The sequence below is a fragment of the Eulemur rufifrons genome, chromosome 7 (genome assembly GCF_041146395.1).
Source record: "Eulemur rufifrons isolate Redbay chromosome 7, OSU_ERuf_1, whole genome shotgun sequence".
NCBI lineage: Eukaryota > Metazoa > Chordata > Mammalia > Primates > Lemuridae > Eulemur > Eulemur rufifrons.
The window spans coordinates 140,430,927-140,450,666 of record NC_090989.1 but is presented as its reverse complement, the minus strand read 5'-3'; the positions used below and the strand labels follow the sequence as shown (position 1 = coordinate 140,450,666).

Genomic DNA, 19,740 nt, shown 5'->3' with positions numbered 1-19,740 from the left:
CTGGGGATGTCGATGTGGTTCGTCCAGGGACCGTACTTTGAAGACCCCTGGTTTAGAGTTTTCCGAAGAGCCCGTATACGCGAGGCGAGATTCGACCTAGTACATGTAAGTTTCGTTATCAATTTCCCCCTTCCAGGGACCCTTGTCAATATCCAACCCCCGGGCCCGTTATCAAGCTGCTGACAGTGGGGCCTCCTGCTTCCCATTCCAGATGGTATCTCCCTCCGGCAGAGGATGGCAGAATCCAGATAACACTACCCTGGAGTCACGCGGCCGCGCGTGGCCCCACACGCCCCGCCCAGCCCGCCCTGCTCGGCCGCCGCGGGGCGGAGAGCGGGACGGAGCAGGCGCCGAGGCTGGCTGCCCGGCCGGCGAGGGGCGGCGCCAGGCGGCGGGTCCTTAGTCAAGTGACGCCGAGCGGCTGTCCTGGGCGCAGACTGCGGAGCCGCGAGGCTGGAGGGTGGTCATGCCGGGGGTTCTGGTTCGCGTCTTCTCTCTGCTGCTGGCGCCGCTGCTTCTGTGCTCTGCGAGCTACTTGCGCGTAAGTCTGTGGGACCCCGGCGCGGGGACGCACTGCTAGGGGACAGGGTGGTCGGGAACCGGGCTGCGGCCACGGCCGCTTGGGGTCCTGCGGGGCGGGGAGCCTGGGACCCTGGGTGTCCCCGCAGGCAGGCAGCCGGCGGAGCGCAGGCAGTGGCCCGGCCCTCCCGTCCGGGGCGGGCTGGGCGGGGCGCGCGTCCGTCCCGGCAGCTGGGGCGTTAGTGTGTTCCGCTGCGGTCGCCCTGATCGCTGGGACCCACTTCCCTGTCTGTGTGACGAGGGGGTGAGGTGAGGTGAGGAGCGCCTAACCCTTTCCAACTTCGGCTTTCCGGGAGGGGGCTTCTAAGTTGCTCGGGTTATCAGAGGGCGCCTCGGCTTGGGGCGCCCTCCCTTGCCCATTCGCGCTCTGCGGAGCTCTCCGGAAGGAGAAAAATGGGGTCAGGAGAGGCCCCTGCAATGGGAACATTGGATTGTTTTTCTTCGCGGTGATTCCCCTTTTCAGACATCTCGTTCCCTTCTCCCCACTCCTCGCCGCCTGCTTTTTGGCTTGGGGTTTGCATCACATTCATGGGACCGTTTTATTTCAGGGGTTGACGGCCCAGGTTGAGGGTGGGAAGGGGCAGGTCGCAGGGGGGCGGCAGCGTTGATGGAGGGAAGTTTGGCGAGGGGAGTGGGTGGGGTGCAGGGGCGTGCACGTCTGGTGGGAGAGGGAGGACAGCCTCACTCCACCTGTCCGAGCTGAGGCGGCGGCCTGCGGGTTCCGAAGCGCTGCCTGGGGAGGTTGGCATCACATCTGAGGGAAGGAGAGGTGGTCATCAAAACGGGCAGCTTCTCCTCTGCACGTTCAGCGAACCAACTTTGGTTCCTCCAGAGTTTAGGTGGCCTGAGTCTGGGGCATATTTTAAGTACCAGATGGTGGAATTTGAGCCTGTGACTTGTAAGTTACATTCTTTGATAAAAGGTTTGCCTAGGGCAAAGAAAAGTCATACGTTTGTCTAAAGCAAAGGTTGAAAATTTTAAGTATTTGGGAAACAGCTGCTGAATGTGTTTTCATTTTGGGAAAAGGTCACCTCAAATTGAGTACTTGCTACACCCTCTCCACCTCGTCTGTGGTTCTCCTGCCCCAATTTTGTCTTTCTTTTCTTTTCTTTCTTTCTTTCTTTTTTTTTTTTTGGTAGACGGAATTTTCTTGTCAGGGAGACCTGGAGGAGTCTTGGGGGTCAGAGCTAGCCAGCTGTGAGAACCACTGGTAAAGGTGGAATTGGGGAATAGTTCAGAACAGTGGCAGAGTAAGGGGGGTGGGGAAAAGGCAGATCTTAACCATTATCTGGGGGTGGTTGGGGGAGAGATTAAAGATTTATGAATGAGGAGCAGGTGGACAGGGCAGCCTTCAGTGTGACATTAGCTTATCAGTCTTGTGCAGTGTCTTTGGGTGGATGCCCTGTGGCTGCCATACCTATGGCCCACACATAAAGGCTGGCATCACCCCAGGAATTCTCACGGCAGGTGTGCCTCCTGCACTGCCGTGCCTAGAGATGAAGAAAGATGCCAGCAGGCTAGCTTTCTGTTATTTCTTGGTTTGCATTTCTTTAGAACAGCGATTCTCAAACTTTAACTGTCCTAGAAATTAAGAAAAATTTTAAAAATATTTACTAACTAAGAAATAATAAATCTATTACATGTTAATAAACTATATTTTTGTGAAAAATAATTTCTCCCAAAATTTTAGGGTGACGAGTTGTATTGTTTTACATTTCTACAAGTCTCTTTCATGTCTGTCTTAAGAGAAGACAGATTTTCATGTCTACTTCTGCATTCAGTCTGTTGTCATCACATGTCACACAGTCTCTGGAAAACTCCACTGCACACTCATGAGAGAGAGAATGGAAAAGGCAGCAATGGCCTAGTATTATTTGGAAAATAATTTTGACTAAGTGGACCCCCGAAAGGGTTTCCCCAGACCAGACTTTGAGAACCACTTTTAGAATAATGTTTTTTTTATAAAGAAGTACATGTTCTTTGTGGAGAAACTTTAAACATATAAAAAAACAGTAAAAAAAACCCTGAAAACTGCTCATCACATCACATCCCTGTGTGTTTGTGTTTGAATAATAAACTTTAGCTAGTAAGTGACTGGTATTTGAGTGGCTTGGATTCAGGGTGGGTTGGGCGATGTAAATGGCCTTCAGGTTTTGAATGGGTATAAGGACCCTCTAATATCCCACAAAGCTGATGCCGGTTCCTGGTTGCAGGCGGAGTTGACCTGGAAACCTCTCCTTGGCCACTGTCCTTTCTAAGGAATTCATTTCCAGAGCCCTCCTGCACAGAACTGGTGGGGGACCCTTCTAGGAACAGAGAAAATGGCCGTCTTCAGGCAGCTGTCCCTAGGCTCGAAGGCCGCCCTGGCTGCTGTCACTGTCTTCGTGTCCATGATCGTCTCTCGCTCCTGTCTAGCTGAGAGCCTTGAGCTCAGGGCCTGGCGTTGGCTGTTTCGCCTGCAGCTCGCCCTGTTTGTCAATTCGCTCATGCTCATTGGCTCTCTCTACATCTGGCGTAGCACAGTGAGCAACCTCTGCCACTCCCCAGCCGCGGAGTCAACCTGTTTTCAGCTCTGGAAGGTGGTGGTTCTGGCATTTCTGGTCCTGGCCCATTCCAGTTTCTTCACCATGATTTTTTTAGTGGCTGAGGAGCCTTATCTCTTTTCCTTGGCAGCCTGCTCCTGCCTGGGTGCTTACATCATCATGCTCTTCTTTCTCTGCATCCTCAGCAGCATGGAGCAAGCCTATCAGCTCTTGGCCTGGCACAGTGGTAGGGTTGTGGGCAGTCTTGACAAGACAAGGAAGCTGGTGCTCAGGCCCGCCCTGGCAGTAGCAGTGACCGCCGTGCTCAGTGTGGCAGGACTTCTGAATGCTGCCCAACCTCCAGCTGTGAAAACCGTGGAGGTGCCCATTGATCAGCTGCCCCCCTCTATGAACAACCTCAAGATCGCGCTCCTCTCAGACATCCACTTGGGCCCCACGGTGGGCAGGACAAAGATGGAGATGTTTGTGAGGATGGTGAATGTACTGGAACCAGACATCACAGTGATCGTGGGTGACCTCTCTGATTCGGAAGCCTCGGTCCTGCGGAAAGCTGTTGCTCCTTTGGGCCAGCTTCATTCACGCCTCGGCACCTATTTCGTCACAGGCAATCACGAGTACTACACGTCAGATGTTAGCAACTGGTTTGCGCTGCTGGAATCCCTGCACGTCCAGCCTCTTCACAATGAGAACGTGAAGATTTCTGCCACAGGGGCCCAACGTGGTGGTGGTGAAGATGACGGCTGGATCTGCTTGGCCGGGGTGGACGATATTGAAGCAGACATCCTGCACTACTCTGGCCATGGCATGGATCTTGTCAAGGCCCTGAAGGGCTGCAGCCCAGACCACACCATCATCTTGCTAGCTCACCAGCCCCTGGCTGCCAAAAGAGCCCTCCAGGCTCGGCCAGACATTAACCTGATCCTTTCTGGGCACACGCATGCTGGGCAAATCTTCCCCTTGAACGTGGCAGCCTATCTCCTGAACCCCTTTTTTGCTGGTCTTTACCAGGTGGCCCAGGCTACATTTGTATATGTCAGCCCAGGCACAGCCTACTATGGGATACCCATGAGGTTGGGGAGCCGGGCAGAGATTACGGAGCTCATCCTGCAGCGGGCTCCCTGAACCAGTCCTGCCCTGTGCGCGCCTCTGCCCTGCCCTGCCCTGCTCACCTCCGTCCTGCCCTTGCTCTCCACCTTGTCCTGCTGCAGAGTCACTTGCCTGCTTTATCCCTCTGGCCTCTCCTGCCCAGCCCTGCCAGTGCACCCTTGGACACAAGCCTGACTCTCACAGTGAGTCTATAACATCCTTCTTGCCCTTATTTTATGTCATTTAGTTACTCAAGTTATCTGGGTCGTATGTCTTAGGATTTCCTACATTTTGGATTTTGGGATTGCTTAACGTGTTCTACTATCCCTCATATTTTCTGTGAACTGGTAGAACTGGAGCTCTGTAAGGGTTAGAGGTAGAGGCTGGATAGATTGAGGTTCGATATCTTCCGTTTCTGGTAGGAAGACTTCATTGCTACAGTGATGCTAAGATTGACCCAGGTGGGCCCAGGTGTTCTCAGCTTGATCCCTCCAACAGAGAGTTGCTCATCATCTTTTCATCTCATGTTTCAGCAGTCGTTGGTGAATGTTGACTAATGTCATTATTTCACTGGGCTGCAAAATGGTGATTTTTTTAAAAAAAATTCCATCATTTCTTCTGCATTTACTAGCTGTAGTTCTTCTGCAAAGAATTCTCCTCAATTGTTTTGTTACTCTGAAAAAGTCTTTAGCAAAGGCAAGATAGATGCTAGATTTTTTTCACTTTATTCATTAATTTCTAGAATAATGAGCTGGTACCACAGCAACCTCCAAGGGTGATTGATAAGCTTGTCTTTTGGGTGAGTGGGAGTAGCATTATGAATTTGGATATTTTTATATATCAGATGTTTTTTAATTCATTGAAGTGATATTTTGATGCTCAAAATATCCCATCTTTGGCCAGTTGGAGCCCCTTCAAATAGGCTTCTGTCATTTTGATGAGACCTTAATAGTTTTTATATTTAAGATAGTTTTAGGCTTATTTTGTACATATTCTGCCACAGACTTGGACTAACTAATTTCTTTTTTTTTTTTGAGACAGAGTCTCGCTCTGTTACCCGGGCTAGAGTGAGTGCTGTGGCGTCAGCCTCGCTCACAGCAACCTCAAACTCCTGGGCTTAAGCGATCCTACTGCCTCAGCCTCCCGAGTAGCTGGGACTACAGGCATGTGCCACCACGCCTGGCTAATTTTTTTCTATATATGTTTTTAGTTGGCCAGATAATTTCTTTCTATTTTTAGTAGAGACGGGGTCTCGTTCTTGCTCAGGCTGGTCTCAAACTCCTGACCTCTAGTGATCCACCCGCCTCAGCCTCCCAGAGTGCTAGGATTACAGGCGTGAGCCACCACGCCCGGCCTGGACTAACTAATTTCTTGAAGAAGCAGCTCTGGTTCCTTTAGTGGGAAATGTTTGCAGACCACAGTTTAGGTGCTATATTAGCACCCAGGTTAGATTGCTCATGGCTGGCATCGTTTCAAGCTGTTTCAGTGGGTATTGCTAGGAAATAAAATACTTTTTCAGAAAGAGAAAAAAAAAATCCTAAGTGTATACTAATATTTCCAATTCCAATGGAAGAATGCAGGTTTTCTTTTTTTAAGACTTTATTGTTTTAGAGAAGTTTTCAGTTGATAGCAAAATTGGAAGGTACAGAGCTTTCCCATATACCCCCGATTACCAGGTTTTTACTTGACTTTCTTTGATTTTATATTTGTTTCTCTTTTTACACTGAAATTTTTAGTTCCTAATAATCTGATGTAATTATTTATTTACTTTATCCTGCTACATGTATATATAACAGAATCAAAATAGCAATAACAATATTATTACTAAGATGAAATCCACTGGATGCAGTTTGCTTTTCTGTTATTTTGTCTGAATGCAGTTTAAGCTAAATACAGTCAGAGCGGTATTTCAAATTAACTTGGAATAATTCTTTCTGTGTGGAAAGTTAGGTCTGTTTTTAATATTTAAGAATTATTTTATATTTTTTAATTTAATTTTTTTAAACCATGCACTTACCTTTCCTCTGAGATGAAGAGCAGAACCAAACCTGTGCTTGTCCCTGAGTCGGTGAGGATCGGAACTGGACCAAGCTGTGCTCGTTTCCCCTCCATTCTGCCATTTCCCTATCTCTTCCATTGTCGCTTACCCACTTCATCCACAGTGCTCTGGAATGCTGAACAAAAATCTTTTTGGCACAAGGCAATCGTGAATAAATAAACAAAATTAATAAAAATAGAGTGTGTGAGCTAGAGCAGATCAGCCACGTTTTCCTCTTGTCCAGGCTGAGATGATCTCCATTACCTGCACTTGTTTTGCTTCTCCAGCCAGGCTGATGTCATGGTGCTTCCATGATGTGATGTTTTAAAGGCTCTTAGCTCTGACACAATCAGAGTTTGTTTTATAGTTAATATTTCTTCTCTTGCCCTTTTGTGCAAATACCCTTGCAGTCCCTCCCCTCTCTCATCTCTCCTTGCCTTGGTGCCTCTTCCCTCAACTCTCGGGTGCTTGCAGGCTAAGAGGATTGGGTCTCTGCCACCCCGGGGCCTCTGGAGTGAGTTGACAGGGTGTGTAGGGTGCTGGGGTTGGAGATCCAGTGAATAGCTGCTTACTGGAGTTGCACTGAGGGACCTGAAGACAGATTGTCCCCGCGGACTCAGCATGACCCATAACCGATGATATCACTGAGCTCCGTTTATCTCTTTGTTCTAGTCAAGGACTGTGCACAAGTAATGCAAATATAATTATTTTTAGTCCTGAGGATTAGGAAACTTGGGAGATGTTCATATTTCCTGATGATGTAAATATTGTGTTGTTTAATGTTTTTTATTTAAAGAGATGCTTATTCACTGCAATAATCTAAACTGAGTAAATAACTTTAAAAAATTATATTGGTCAGTACTAGGTTCCTGATATGTATTAGGTCCAAGGGTGTTTTGTTTGTACTGGTGTTTTATTTCATCCAGTATTATATGCACTGTGTAAATGCCTGGGGGGCCTTGAGAAAGTGGGCGTTTTGCTTTTTTTGGAATTGCTTTTTATTTTGTCTGTTTTCTCTGCCCTCATGCACTGTAAATCCTGATGCCCCTGCAAGTGTGAAATAAAAGTACGTCTCTTCAGTATTCCGTTCCTGCACCAATTCATTTGGAAGGGGTAGAATTTGCACACGGAGCAATTTTGTGTTTTGGGGAGAATAAACTCTGAAGGTCGCCTCCTCTTCCCCCTCCTTCCCCCCTTTCTTCTTCTCTCTCAGTATTTCTTGATGGCCTTATTTCGTCAATGGTACCATAGCTCAGAGGAACCTTAAAAGATGCTGGCTCTTTAGGCTGGATCTTCTCAGGTCCTTAAATGTTGAGAGGGGCCACTTTGGATCCATGAAGCAGACTGTCCACATTTCATTTGGCCACGTTAGTCCACAATCATGCGCCATCTCTGAAGGTGAGGCTGCTTCTGCCTCTGTCCATACTGATCCCCTCTGTGCTGCTTTTCTAGGTGTCCATTTCAGAGACTCGTCCCTGCCCCCCTGGTCCAAATAACATGGTGTCACTCATATCGGACCAGCATGACAATCCATAAATGTCCTGACAGTCAAGGTCTTTCATATGATATAGATCAGGGCAGTGGATGTAGCTCGGCCCACAGGCAGAATGTACCTGCTGCCCTGCTTACTCAAACAAACTGCTTTTGATCTGTTTTTATTGATAGAGTTTGAAAGGATTAGAACATTAGCTGCAAGCCAAGTGCTAGAGGCTGTGTTGCTCTGTCCCAGCAATCATCCCACACCTGCAGAATAGCTGCCGTGGGAACTACCTTGTGGTTAATTAAGTAGCCCACCATCTGGTTGTTTGCATGGGCTCACAGGTGATTCGAGTGGGAGTATGATAGACATGACCTTTAAGGCTTTGTGGAGGGGGCACTAATATCTATTAATACAATTCCAGGAGAGTTATGGTCTTGCTTCAGATTTATCTCAAGTGGGCGTGGGCAGTTCCAGAACTTCTACTTGATCTGTAATGGCTTTTCCTCATGGCGAGGTTCTGCTCTCTGTTCCGTGAAGCCATCCCAACTTGCCCGCCAGACCAGGGAAACAACCGTATGACGGGTCCTCCGACTCGCTGGGCCCACGGCCAGAGGCCTCGGGTCAAGGACCCTTTATCCCCACCTCCCTAAGAGTGATGGCACGTCAGTACCCCAGCATCACCGTCCGTTTAGACTGTAGCCAACAGTCCTCAGAAGGTCTGGGGTTACCCCTTTCCTTAGGACACCAGCACCCTAAGTCCCTTTGGGGAAGAATGGGGGAATATTTACTGTGCATACTTGGGGTGGCATTGCAGGGTCCTTCCTCGAGGGATCCATCCAACCTCCCTGCAGTGTGTGACTGAATGGCTGTATGTCAGAGAACTGGCTCGAAGCTGGGAACTGGGTGAACTGCAGTTTTCCGTTGCAGTGGCTGACATCAGCCTTTTGCTCATGAATTCTTGAATATTTTCATGTTAAACCCATTGAGCGGCACCCTTGCTGATTGCCCAGCCGTATGCCCCCGTAGGAATGCTGTGGTTTATGAGCCATTGCCTAAGATCACTACTGGTCAACACACCCTGGTTGCCACTCTGTCCTTGCTGGTCGTTGTGGTAATTGTGTCCACTTGCTTCTGACAGTTAAGTGGTCCCACCTTGCTTATGCCAGAATCTCGTCATCCCCAGTGACACTAGGGAGCCCAGTGCCTTGGCATCACCTTCTGCTGCTGTCCCTTGCCTACACAGGACAGCCCCACTGGGCATCTCAAGGATGCCTGGGCCCTCTCACTAGTGCATTCCTTACCGAAGGGATATTTTTTCGGGGTGCTCCTGAGGCATATAGTCAGATGGAGTCTCTGGTCACCATTTTCACATTCCCACTTCTTCGAGCCGTCCCATACCTTACTCAGGATGCCAAGGCACTCCCGGCATCTTCGCCTCATTTCCTGTGGGCCAGTCCCGTGTTTGTGTTCCACGGAGCCATCCCAACAGCGAAGGGACTGGGCTCAGATGCTTTTACCAAGGCAATGCACGAGTCATGGGAGAGCACACCATACCAATAATGTCCCCCCACTCAGCCTTATATCCTACTCCCTGAAGATCCACTCCCAGTGACCCTATGCTTAAGTCCTGGACTTTACTTTTCTGGCAGGAGATATGAGTCTCTTTAAACATTGCCACAGAAGCCTTTGGCATTCACAGAATGCCCTGAGTGGATAGCTGACCCGGGCCTGTTGATCTCTTTCTTCAAAGCTTCCAAATCCCTTAACAAAAGCCAGCCAACCTCACCCTCCTTACAATTACCAGTAACCCCCCACCTCTGCCCCGTTCCAGGGGTAGAGCTGGTGCAGATGCCTCCTCTTCTACCTCACCACCTCCCAGTCCAGCACAGCTGAGGGCCTTAGTATTTGTATTTGAGCTAGCACCACCCCACTTAGCACCAGCTATAGGGTTCTTGTTGCTGTTTGACATATATGAGAAATCTGGGTACAGACTCAATATCCTGAGGATCTGCTGTTTAGGCCACTCCTGGTACCAATTGTCTTAATTTGCATTCCTCTGGAAGTGGAACATTGGGTGCAGATGGTTTGAGAAGTGATCCAGAAGCACAGGACCAAGGAACAGAAGGATCAACCTATACAAGAACGTGTATAATGGTTATCACTCTGGGCAACAGAGATGTGATTCTGCCAATACCTCCTGAAAAGTGCACAGAATTGTCTGCCTAAAAGACAAGAGAGTGCAGTTATCCACCCTTTCTGTCCCCCATTGGTTGAGGGTTGCCCCCAGGGGCATCGACTTCCCAGCGCTCCTGGGCTCCTGGGCCGAGCCGGGTTCCCCTGGTATGTGGCAGGAAGACAAAAGACCTGAGGTGTGAGTGTGGGTTGAGACACTGTCAGCACAAAGCACACTGAGCTCGCACAAGATTATCCACAGAGCTGCAGCTGATGTAGGTATGTTTTAAACTGATATATATACATATATATACACACATATTTATTATTTATTTTTTTTACTTTTTTTTGTTTTTTTGAGACAGAGTCTCACTCTGTTGCCTGGGCTAGAGTGAGTGCCGTGGCGTCAGCCTAGCTCACAGCAACCTCAAACTCCTGGGCTCAAGCGATCCTTCTGCCTCAGCCTCCCAAGTAGCTGGGACTACAGGCATGCGCCACCATGCCCGGCTAATTTTTCTATATATATTTTTAGCTGTCCAGATCATTTCTTTCTATTTTTAGTAGAGATGGGGTCTCACTCTTGCTCAGGCTGCAACTCGAACTCCTGAGCTCAAACAATCCGCCCACCTCGGCCTCCCAGAGTGCTAGGATTACAGACATGAGCCACTGCGCCGGGCCTGTAGGTATGTTTTAAAAATCAAGTTCAGTGCCTGCAATCCTAGCATTAGAGGCCAGGGCAGGAGGATCACTTGAGCCCAGGAGTTTGATGTTGCAGTGAGCTATGATGATGCCACTGCGCTCAGGTGACAGAGCGAGGAGACCCTGTCTCTAAAATAAATAAATAAATACATACATAAAAATAAAAACAATTCTCTATCTTTTCTTCTCACCCTATGTGTATCAAGATCTTCCCACAGTGGCAAAAGTAGAGTACCTCATTACTTTCAGGAGCTGCATAATATTTCATCATGGATGTCTGTGCATATATACATGCATGCATATGCAATGCACATACCATAAAACCGTAATTTATGTCATTAGTGCACTTTTTTATTTGCATCAACATTTTTCTAAGAAAATTTTCAAACAGAGTTGAAAAACCAAGTGTGGTGGCATGTTCCTGTAGTCCCAGCTACTCGAGAGGCTGAGACCCTGTCTCAAAAACAAAAACATGTTACTCTCAGTCATCTGTCAATCCATGTTATGGATTGGATGCATGTCAAAGTAAGTTACAGACATCAGTGCCACCCCCCCCCAAAAAAAAAACTTCACCATGCATATCATTAACTAGAGGTCAATATTTGTTTATGGACTATTTTCCCCAAGGTAAAATTTACATACAATGAAATGCACATATCTTAAGTGTACTATATGATGAGTTTTAACAAATGCCTACACCTGCATAAGCAAAAACCGTTACCGAGCTATAGAACATTACCATTATCCCAGAAAGTTCCCTTGTGTCCTTCCCAGGTAGTACCTGCCACCAGTTTCCCACTATTGACAATTATTCTGATTTCAACCCCCCACCATAGATTAGGTTGCCTTTTCTAGAACATCATATAAATAGGTTCATGCAATATGAACATTTTTGTATAAGGCTTCTTTCAATCAGCATTTGGGATTTATCCATTTCATTAGCAGTTTGTCCTTTTTTATTGCTGAGTTGTAGTCTATCATATGAATATACCATAGTTTATTTACCCATTTTCTTGTTTATAGACAATTGGGTTTTTTCCAGTTTTGTTCTATTAAGAATAAAGCTATGAACATTTTTTACAAGTCTTTTTGAACATATTTTTTTTCCTCCTGTAATAAGGCTTATTATTTTGAAGTGAAATTTGGTTTAAACAGTGTTGCAGTTTTTAAAAATGTACTTTGTAAATACATTTTGGAGGAAATTGGGGGGGGAGGTAAATGCATTTTTAAAAAACTTTTTATTATGAAACTTTCCAAAAGTACAGACAGAATACACATGTCCCCACCTCCTAACTTCAGCAGAGATCCATTTTGCTATACATGTCATTTACTTTTTTTGTTTGCTCTTTTTCTTTTTGGTGTCTATTATTTTAAGGCAAATTTCAGACATCATGTCATTCCACCTATAAAGGTTTCTGTATCTATCACTAACTGATGAGGGCATTTTTTTTCTTTTGTATAATCACCATGCAATTGTTGTATGTAACGGAATTGGTGGTAATTCTTTTAATACTATCTAATGCCCAGTCTATGTTCAGATTTTTCCTATCTCAGTGTGTTTTTACAGTTTGTTAGAATCGGGATCCAAACCAGGTTTACACATTGCATTAGTTTGTTATTCCACTTAAGATCTCTTTCATTTTCCAAGAATACTCCCTTTCTTTTATTTTTATTTTTTTGAGACAGAGTCTCACTCTGTCACCCAGGCTAGAGTACTATGGCGTCAGCCTAGCTCACAGCAACCTCAAACTCCTGGGCTTAAGCAATCCTTCTGCCTCAGCCTCCCTGGTAGCTGGGACTACAGGCATGCGCCACCATGCCCGGCTAATTTTTTCTGTATATTTTTAGTTGTCCAGATAATTTCTTTCTATTTTTAGTAGAGACAGGGTCTCGTCCTTGCTCAGGCTGGTCTCGACCTCCTGACCTCTAGTGATCCACCCGCCTCGGCCTCCCAGAGTGCTAGGATTACAGGCATGAGACACCATGCCTGACCCCTCCTTTTTTTTTTTTTTTAATACTGTTGATTTGTTGGAACAACTGACCTGGATCATTGGGCTTTTAGAATGTCCCACATTTTGCAGTTGGCTTATTGCTGCTTTGGTATTGCTAAATTCAAGTTTAATTGTGATTTAGGTTCAATAATGAGGACCACTTCCTTGTGGGACTGTATTTGAATCATAACATGAGAGAGAATGTCTGCTTGTTCCTCTTCTACTGAGGCTGAAATTGAGCAGAGGGATCACATGGAATCTGCCCAATCTTTCTTTATAAAATTTCCATCAGTCTTTCTAATGGTTTTAGCATCTATTGATGATTATAGCTTAAATCCATTTTACTAAGTATTAGAAAAGGATGTTTTTCAGATTCTGTCATTCCTCTGCATTTATTAGCTGAGATCCTGTGAAGAATTTTCTATTGTCTACTTTTTGGTTACCCTGAAATACGGTTTGTTGTGGAGGGGAAGTAAACTGCTTGGCTCTGTCTCTGTCTTTGTCACTGTTCAGAGTAATGAGATGGTACTCTAGCCGTCTCCAAAGGTAACCGATGAATTTTTTCTTCTGTGTATTATGAACTCATGGTTGTTAATACCCATGCAGTAGTGGTTTTTTCCGGTTGATGTGTCTTTTAAGTCTTTCTCGCTCTCTCTTTTTGATGCTCAGATTTTTCCCTGAGGCAAGTAGAAGCTTCTTCAGGTTAGCCCCAGGGCCTCGTATCTAACCAGCCCCAGCCCTGTGGGTCTTCCTCCTGCCCACTGCCGGCCCGACCGTCCCCACTGTGGCCCACGTCGCTGCTGTCCTTTTAACCCCCTCAGGAAAAGGCCACAGTGCTGAACAGTTGAAAACACACCTGTTCCTACCATTCTTTCATTTCACTTGTTCTCCATGGCTCTTGGCATGAAGTCCAAGCCTTGAACCTGGACTTGAGGGCTCTTCAGTCTGGCCCCTGCCGCCGCCTCCGGCTCAGCAGCTGCCACGTTTTATCTGACTCGAGGCTCTGTGGCTTGCGCGCTGCCATCCTGCCCTCCCCAGCCCGGGCCTCACACGCGGTTTTCTCCATTGGTTGCCTTCCCCCTGGGCTAACTGCCCCCAACCCTAGGCCTTCGCTGAGGCCAGCAGTTCCCAGCCCTGGCTGCACGTTACAGCACCTGGGCAGCTTTAAGAAATACCAATGCCTGGGTTTCTCCAAAGACCAATTAAAATCTGAATGTCCAGCAGGGAGAGGCCCGATGTTGCTGTTTTTAAAAGCTTGCATAGGTGATTCTGATGAGCGGCCAAGATTGAGAAGCACAGTTTGGCGTGTTTCTTCCTCTGGGAAACTTGCCCTCCACCCCAGGCCTGGGTTCCATGCCATTTATTTCTGCAGCTTCCTGCTTTAAGACCTGCTTCCCCACCCAGACCCCTCACTGTGTTAGCCCTTACGTTTCTTCCAGGCTAGACGAAGCTTCATGTGGGTTGTGGCCACATCTGTGTGCTGCCCCTCTGGGATTACTCAGCACATAGTAGGTGCTTGGTAATGTTTGTAGATGGATGAAAGGGAGATATTTAGGCTGGACTCTGAGGTTGACTGGGGACAGAGATGGTGCCCCACTACCTGCTAGACAAAGGCTAGATTCCGTTGTCTGCCACCATCATTTCTCGCCAGCTTTGTCTCATGCTCCTCTGAACTGCTTCCCCTGGACGAGTGGAGTTCCAACAGCCCTACCCTTCTCGCAGTCCTGCCTGAAGTTGCTCTGCTTCCTTTCTACCTGTCCAAAGAATTGTCCCCTCTCATGGGCCACCTATGAACTCGAGGAACTTGTGGGGACCCCTTATTTGACACTTAGTCACATACATACTATGAGGATATTTTCAAAATCATCTATTGGGACACCTGGTATAAGAAATAATTTTTATCTTTCTGTGAGTTTCTTGCCTTTGAATGGAAATTAAAGCCTTATTTACTAGAAAAATAAAGTGATATTAAATTGACACTGGCCTTTTAGAAAAATGATTCTTAAATTATTTATGTGTTTGTTTGTGTTAGCTTTTTGAGATGTAACCCACACACAATGAAGCTGTCATTTACCCTTATGCATTCTGCTCTGAGTTGCTTAACTTCCACTCCCCAGGTGGGTTTCAGGCCATGTGTGATCTAGGATGCATGCTCTCACAATTGTTTCCAGATATGACTTCAATGGCAACCTCCAAAGCTACCGTGAACTGAGATGCTGCCATGACTAAAGCTAGTATTGTGACCTTTGAAAGCCTAAAGATGCACAAGGAATCTTACTAATGATGCAGGACACTAATTATTAAATGGATGATTTATTGTAAGCCTACTCCTGTTGGCACCTGTGGCCTGTTGCTTCCTTTCTTGTCCACCAGAGGGCAGTGTTCCACTCTGTCTAACAGTTGGCTCCCCTTTGAGATCTTCCCTTTCAAATCATGTCACTTTAACTCTGAAGGGACTCCAAAACAGTGTTTCTTGAAATTTTATTTGACTGATAGAAATACATTGCAACCCAGTAGCGACATACATACATAGTCAACTCTGCATGTGTATATATAACAAAAGTTTCATAAAGTAATACTTTGTACAATATACTCTGATATTTCCTATTCTTTCATTTAAAAAAAGATGCCTGGCCAGGTGCAGTGGCTCAGGCTTGTAATCCTAGCACTCTGGGACGCCAAGACAGGAGGATCGCTTGAGCTCAGGTGTTCAAGACCAGCCCAAGCAAGCCCAAGACCCTGTCTCTACTAAAAATGGAAAAAATTAGCTGGGCATGGTAATGTGCACCTGTAGCCCCAGTTAGTGGGAAGGCTGAGGCAGGAGGATCACTTGAGGTTGCTGTGAGCTATGATAACATCACTGCACTCTAGCTGGGGCTACAGAGCAAACCTCTGTCTCTCTCTGTCTCTCTCTCTCTCTCTCTATATATATATATAAAAAAGATGCATATCCCAACCCAAATTGAATTTATTGCTCACAAATCTAGTCTCAGCCCACAATTTGAAAAATACTGTTTTAAGGTTCCTTTCGTATGATACCTGAATAGTTACGGCAGAGGAGAGGAGGGTTAGAGATGGGAACGTGCCCAGGTCACTCTGGGACTCAGAGCAACACCTAGGATGGTGCTTCAGGGCTTTGGACTTTTAATCTGTTGCTTTTGTCCTGAATTTTACACTTTCAACTTTCTTTCTTTCTTTCTTTCTTTCCTTCCTTCCTTCCTTCCTTCCTTTCTCTCTTTCTTTTCTTTCTCTCTTTCTGTCTCTTTCTTTCTCTCTCTCCTTCCTTCCTTCTTTTCTTTTCTTTCTTTTCTTTCAAGATAGGATTTCACTCTGTGGCCCAGGCTAGAGTGCAGTGACATCATCGTAGCTCACTGCAACCTCAAAACTCCTGGGCTCAAATGATCCTCCTGCTTCAGCCTCCAGAGTAGCTGGGACTGCAGGCACATGCCACCATGCCCAGCTAATTTTTAAATTTTTTTTGTAGAGATGGCATCGTGCCATTGCCTAGGCTAATCTCAAACTCCTGGCTTCAAGTGATCTTCCTGCCTGGGCCTCCCAGAGTACTAGGATTACAGGTGTGAGCTACCACCCCTGGCCATTTAGAGTTTAATTAATGGGTGTTGGTGAACCCAGTGACATTACTGTTGAGGCACATCCAGTGCTCACGCAGGTCACAGCCACCGCTGTGTGTGTGTGTGTGTGTGTGTGTGTGTGTTCTCTTCCTAAGCCCCGTGAACGGCACACTGGAATGTCATCTCAGCCACTGATTGTCAGATTGGTGCCAGCCTCTGGAAACTAAGCCTTGTGGAATCCTGTATGTGAATCCTCCTTGATGATTTCTGTTACCTGAGTGCACATGGTGGACCTGGCTTAGCAGTGCTTTGTTTGATAGCCCAGGAACCAAGCATTAACTCCATCAGCACGTTACGTAGATTAAATAGGCAGGAATCACCTGCCACTGTCAAAGTGTCTGCTTCGGAAATACAGAAGGTGGAAGTTCTCATGTGTCCCATGCTTGCTCCGTAGAATGCCTCCCAGAAGACGTTCGAGATTGACTACAACCGGGACCGCTTCCTCAAGGATGGCCAGCCGTTTCGCTACATCTCAGGAAGTATTCACTACTCCCGCGTGCCCCGCTTCTACTGGAAGGATCGGCTGCTGAAGATGAAGATGGCTGGACTGAACGCCATCCAGACGTGAGTAGGAGGGCACGTGGCTCTCACCTGGGCCTGGACAGCCACGCTGGAGATAGGTCCAGCTGCATTCTCAGTGCAGCTATTGCTTTGCTCAGAAATGGGAGCTAGTCCAGGGTGGCGTTCTGGGAAGGGCGTGTCATGAGTCGGACTGGCCTTTCTTTGGATAACCACTGCTTCCAATCTTGAATTTTGTCACCAGAAGTCATAAAATAAATACATATCAGCTTAAAAAGGCAAGATGGGGAGAAAAGGCAAGGGGAAGTAGCAATGATTGAGCACTTACCAGGTGCAGGGCACTTTACACGAATGATTCCATTTCTCTGAGGTTGGTATTACTGTTTCCGCTTATAGCTGGTGAAAGTGAAATTTTCCCAAGCTCAAATCTTTGATCGGGTCCAGCTAGGATTTGAACATAAGGCACATAGGCAGCCGTAGCATAAGATGTGACCCTAGACAGCCATAACTTTTCTCAGCTCCCAGGGTGTAGAGGTAGAAAGATGTGATACTTTCTGTCACCCATCATAAGGGTCACAGCTGACACTCCTATAACAAAAGACAGGTTAACAAGAGAAAAGCACAACAAATTTATATAATCAAAGTTTTACATGACACAAGAGCCTTTAGAAATGAAGACCCAGAGACCCAGGAAAAACTGTTTTTGTGCTTAGGTTTGATGAAGAATGGGTAGCCATTAAAAATGTGATTGGACAAAAGGGTGTGAGCTCATGTTAATGGGCTGGTGGCGAAACCCAGCAAGACCTGTCTGTTGACGGACACTCTTCTTGGCCTCTCTAGACAGCAGTCCCTCCTCCTGGGTATAGAGCAAGACCCCAGGGAAGAACGGAGACAGTGATTTTTCTAGGTTTTATGGCTTGGTTTAGGGGAGAGGGGTTCTAGAGAAGGGGGGTGGGGGTCAGGAGGGCAGGGGAAGATCCGGGAGAGAAACGTCGCTTCTGAGGCCTTCTAATCTCCTTCAGTGCAAAGTACTCAGCAGGCCAAGGTGCCGTACTTTGGGGTACTGTTTTCTGAGTCCCAGCAGGGAATAAGGCTTGTCCTTAGGTAGATTCTTCCCCCTTGAGTACTAACCAGGCCCGACCTTGCTTAGCTTTTGAGATTAGACAAGATTGGCACGTTCAGGGTGACATGGCTTTAGACTTTAGGTAGATTTCTAAAACCCAATTTATCTCTGTGGTTCTGCTGGGGTAATTGTACAACCTCAGAGTATAGAATTACCTCCATAGCTATCTCTCTTCATCTCTTCTGCTCTTGTGAAGTCACTGGGAAGACAGCTGGGGTGGTTGGCCGCTCTGCTTTCTGCAGGGCAGATGTGGATTGATTGCCGATAGCTGTTTAAAGAGGATGGGTGAGGGAACTCAGAGGCAGCTTCCCAAGACAGACAGGGAGAATCCCACTCACGATTCTGGTTCCAAGGCCACTGGCAGAGGGAACCTGAGTTTACCTGTTTGTAGTTTGACACTGAGCTCGGGGGGACCCTGAAATCATTGGATCATGAAAAAGGACACAAGCTGGGGTCTTCAAAGAGACATCTGTGATGGGAATGCGTGGCTTCACATATCAAGTGGTCTCCCAGGCTGTAGGTAGGAGGCTTGGTCATTTTCCCTCTTGCCATGCTACTCCTGACAAAATCATCTGTCAGAAGGACAGAGGAGTTGGAGGTTTTTCTACTTTTATTAAAAGTTATTTTTCAAAAAATAAGGATACCTCTTACTACTTTAGCAAGATATTTTCATTTTTCCTAAGCCTTGCATAGGCATATATAATATTTATAGAATAGGAATTAATGTTCATGTAACTCTGGGTTTTTTTGGTTTTTTTTTTTTTTTTTTTTTTTTGCTTTTTTAAAGTTTACACTGTGCTGAGTTTTTTTTTTTTTTTGTCATGGCACACAGTTTCTTTAAAGGTTGTTTTGGGCCGGGCGCGGTGGCTCACGCCTGTAATCCTAGCACTCTGGGAGGCCGAGGTGGGCGGATCGTTTGAGCTCAGGAGTTCGAGACCAGCCTGAGCAAGAGCGAGACCCCATCTCTACTAAAAATAGAAAGAAATTATATGGACAGCTAAAAATATATATATAGAAAAAAAAATTAGCCGGGCATGGTGGTGCATGCCTGTAGTCCCAGCTACTCGGGAGGCGGAGACAGGAGGATCGCTTGAGCTCAGGAGTTTGAGGTTGCTGTGAGCTAGGCTAACGCCACGGCACTCACTCTAGCCTGGGCAACAGAGTGAGACTCTGTCTCAAAAAAAATAAAAAAATAAAAAAATAAAAAAATAAAGGTTGTTTTGATAAATTTTCAAGTTAATGTGCCACCATTGATATATATTTCTCTTTTTAAACTGTCCCCACCACGTTTGATTAGCTTGCATAGCTGCTATGAAAATTTATAACCAGGCCTCTTCCCGAGAAGCTGCCAAAGGGGAAGGTCTGTTTGTCCTATGGGTCTGTAGTTCTACAGACAGCTCAGAAATTCACGTAGGAGAGCTGGAATTTTGAGCAATTTACCCTTATTTTCCACAGAGGACCTCAGTCCAATTATTTACACAAAGCACAATTATAAAAAGCTAAAAGCATGACTTATGAACATGTGTCAAAAATTTATTTAACTCATTACAGGGGAAAGTAGCCAAATAGTAAAGCTAATTCAAAGGGGAATTCAAAGAGGAAGGAAGGTTTATAGTCAGCCAGGAAAGGCATGCTGAAATAAATCTGTCTTTAGAGATTAAACTAGGCTGGGCACAGTGGCTCATGCCTGTAATCCCAGCACTTTGGGAGGCTGAGCCAGGATGATCGCTTGAGGCTAGGAGTTGGAGACCAGACTGAGCAATATAGAGAGACCCGGTCACTACAAAAAAAATTTTAAAAATTAGCCAGGCATGGTTGTGTGTGCCTGTATCCCTAGTTACTCCAGAGGCTGAGGTGGGAGTATCCCTTGAAGCCAGG

At 46.4% G+C, this 19,740-nt stretch overlaps 2 protein-coding genes across 3 annotated transcripts in view; both read left to right on the top strand.

Annotated features, from left to right (window-relative positions):
- Positions 1–385: 385 nt before the first annotated feature.
- The window catches only part of GLB1 (galactosidase beta 1), an 85,553-nt gene continuing 66,198 nt past the window's right edge, over positions 386–19,740 (top strand). The window contains exons 1-2 of the mRNA XM_069473373.1: positions 386–541; positions 16,615–16,784. Of these exons, the coding sequence (XP_069329474.1) occupies positions 467–541; positions 16,615–16,784 (245 nt within the window). The 5' untranslated portion in view covers positions 386–466. The remainder of the gene's footprint in view (positions 542–16,614; positions 16,785–19,740) is intronic.
- Positions 772–5,395, top strand: TMPPE (transmembrane protein with metallophosphoesterase domain). Of its 2 annotated transcripts, none has more exons than XM_069473372.1 (2): positions 772–828; positions 2,793–5,395. In XM_069473372.1, exon 2 carries the CDS (start codon positions 2,901–2,903, stop codon positions 4,242–4,244), a length of 1,344 nt encoding a protein of 447 aa, XP_069329473.1. In that variant the 5' UTR covers positions 772–828; positions 2,793–2,900; the 3' UTR covers positions 4,245–5,395. The 2 variants fall into 2 exon arrangements, with proteins under 2 accessions (XP_069329473.1, XP_069329472.1); XM_069473371.1 differs by having other exon boundaries at positions 790–833.

Excerpts from the sequence above, each read along its gene's own strand:
- TMPPE (XM_069473372.1), top strand. The coding sequence starts at position 2,901 with ATGGCCGTCTTCAGGCAGCTGTCCCTAGGCTCGAAGGCCGCCCTGGCT.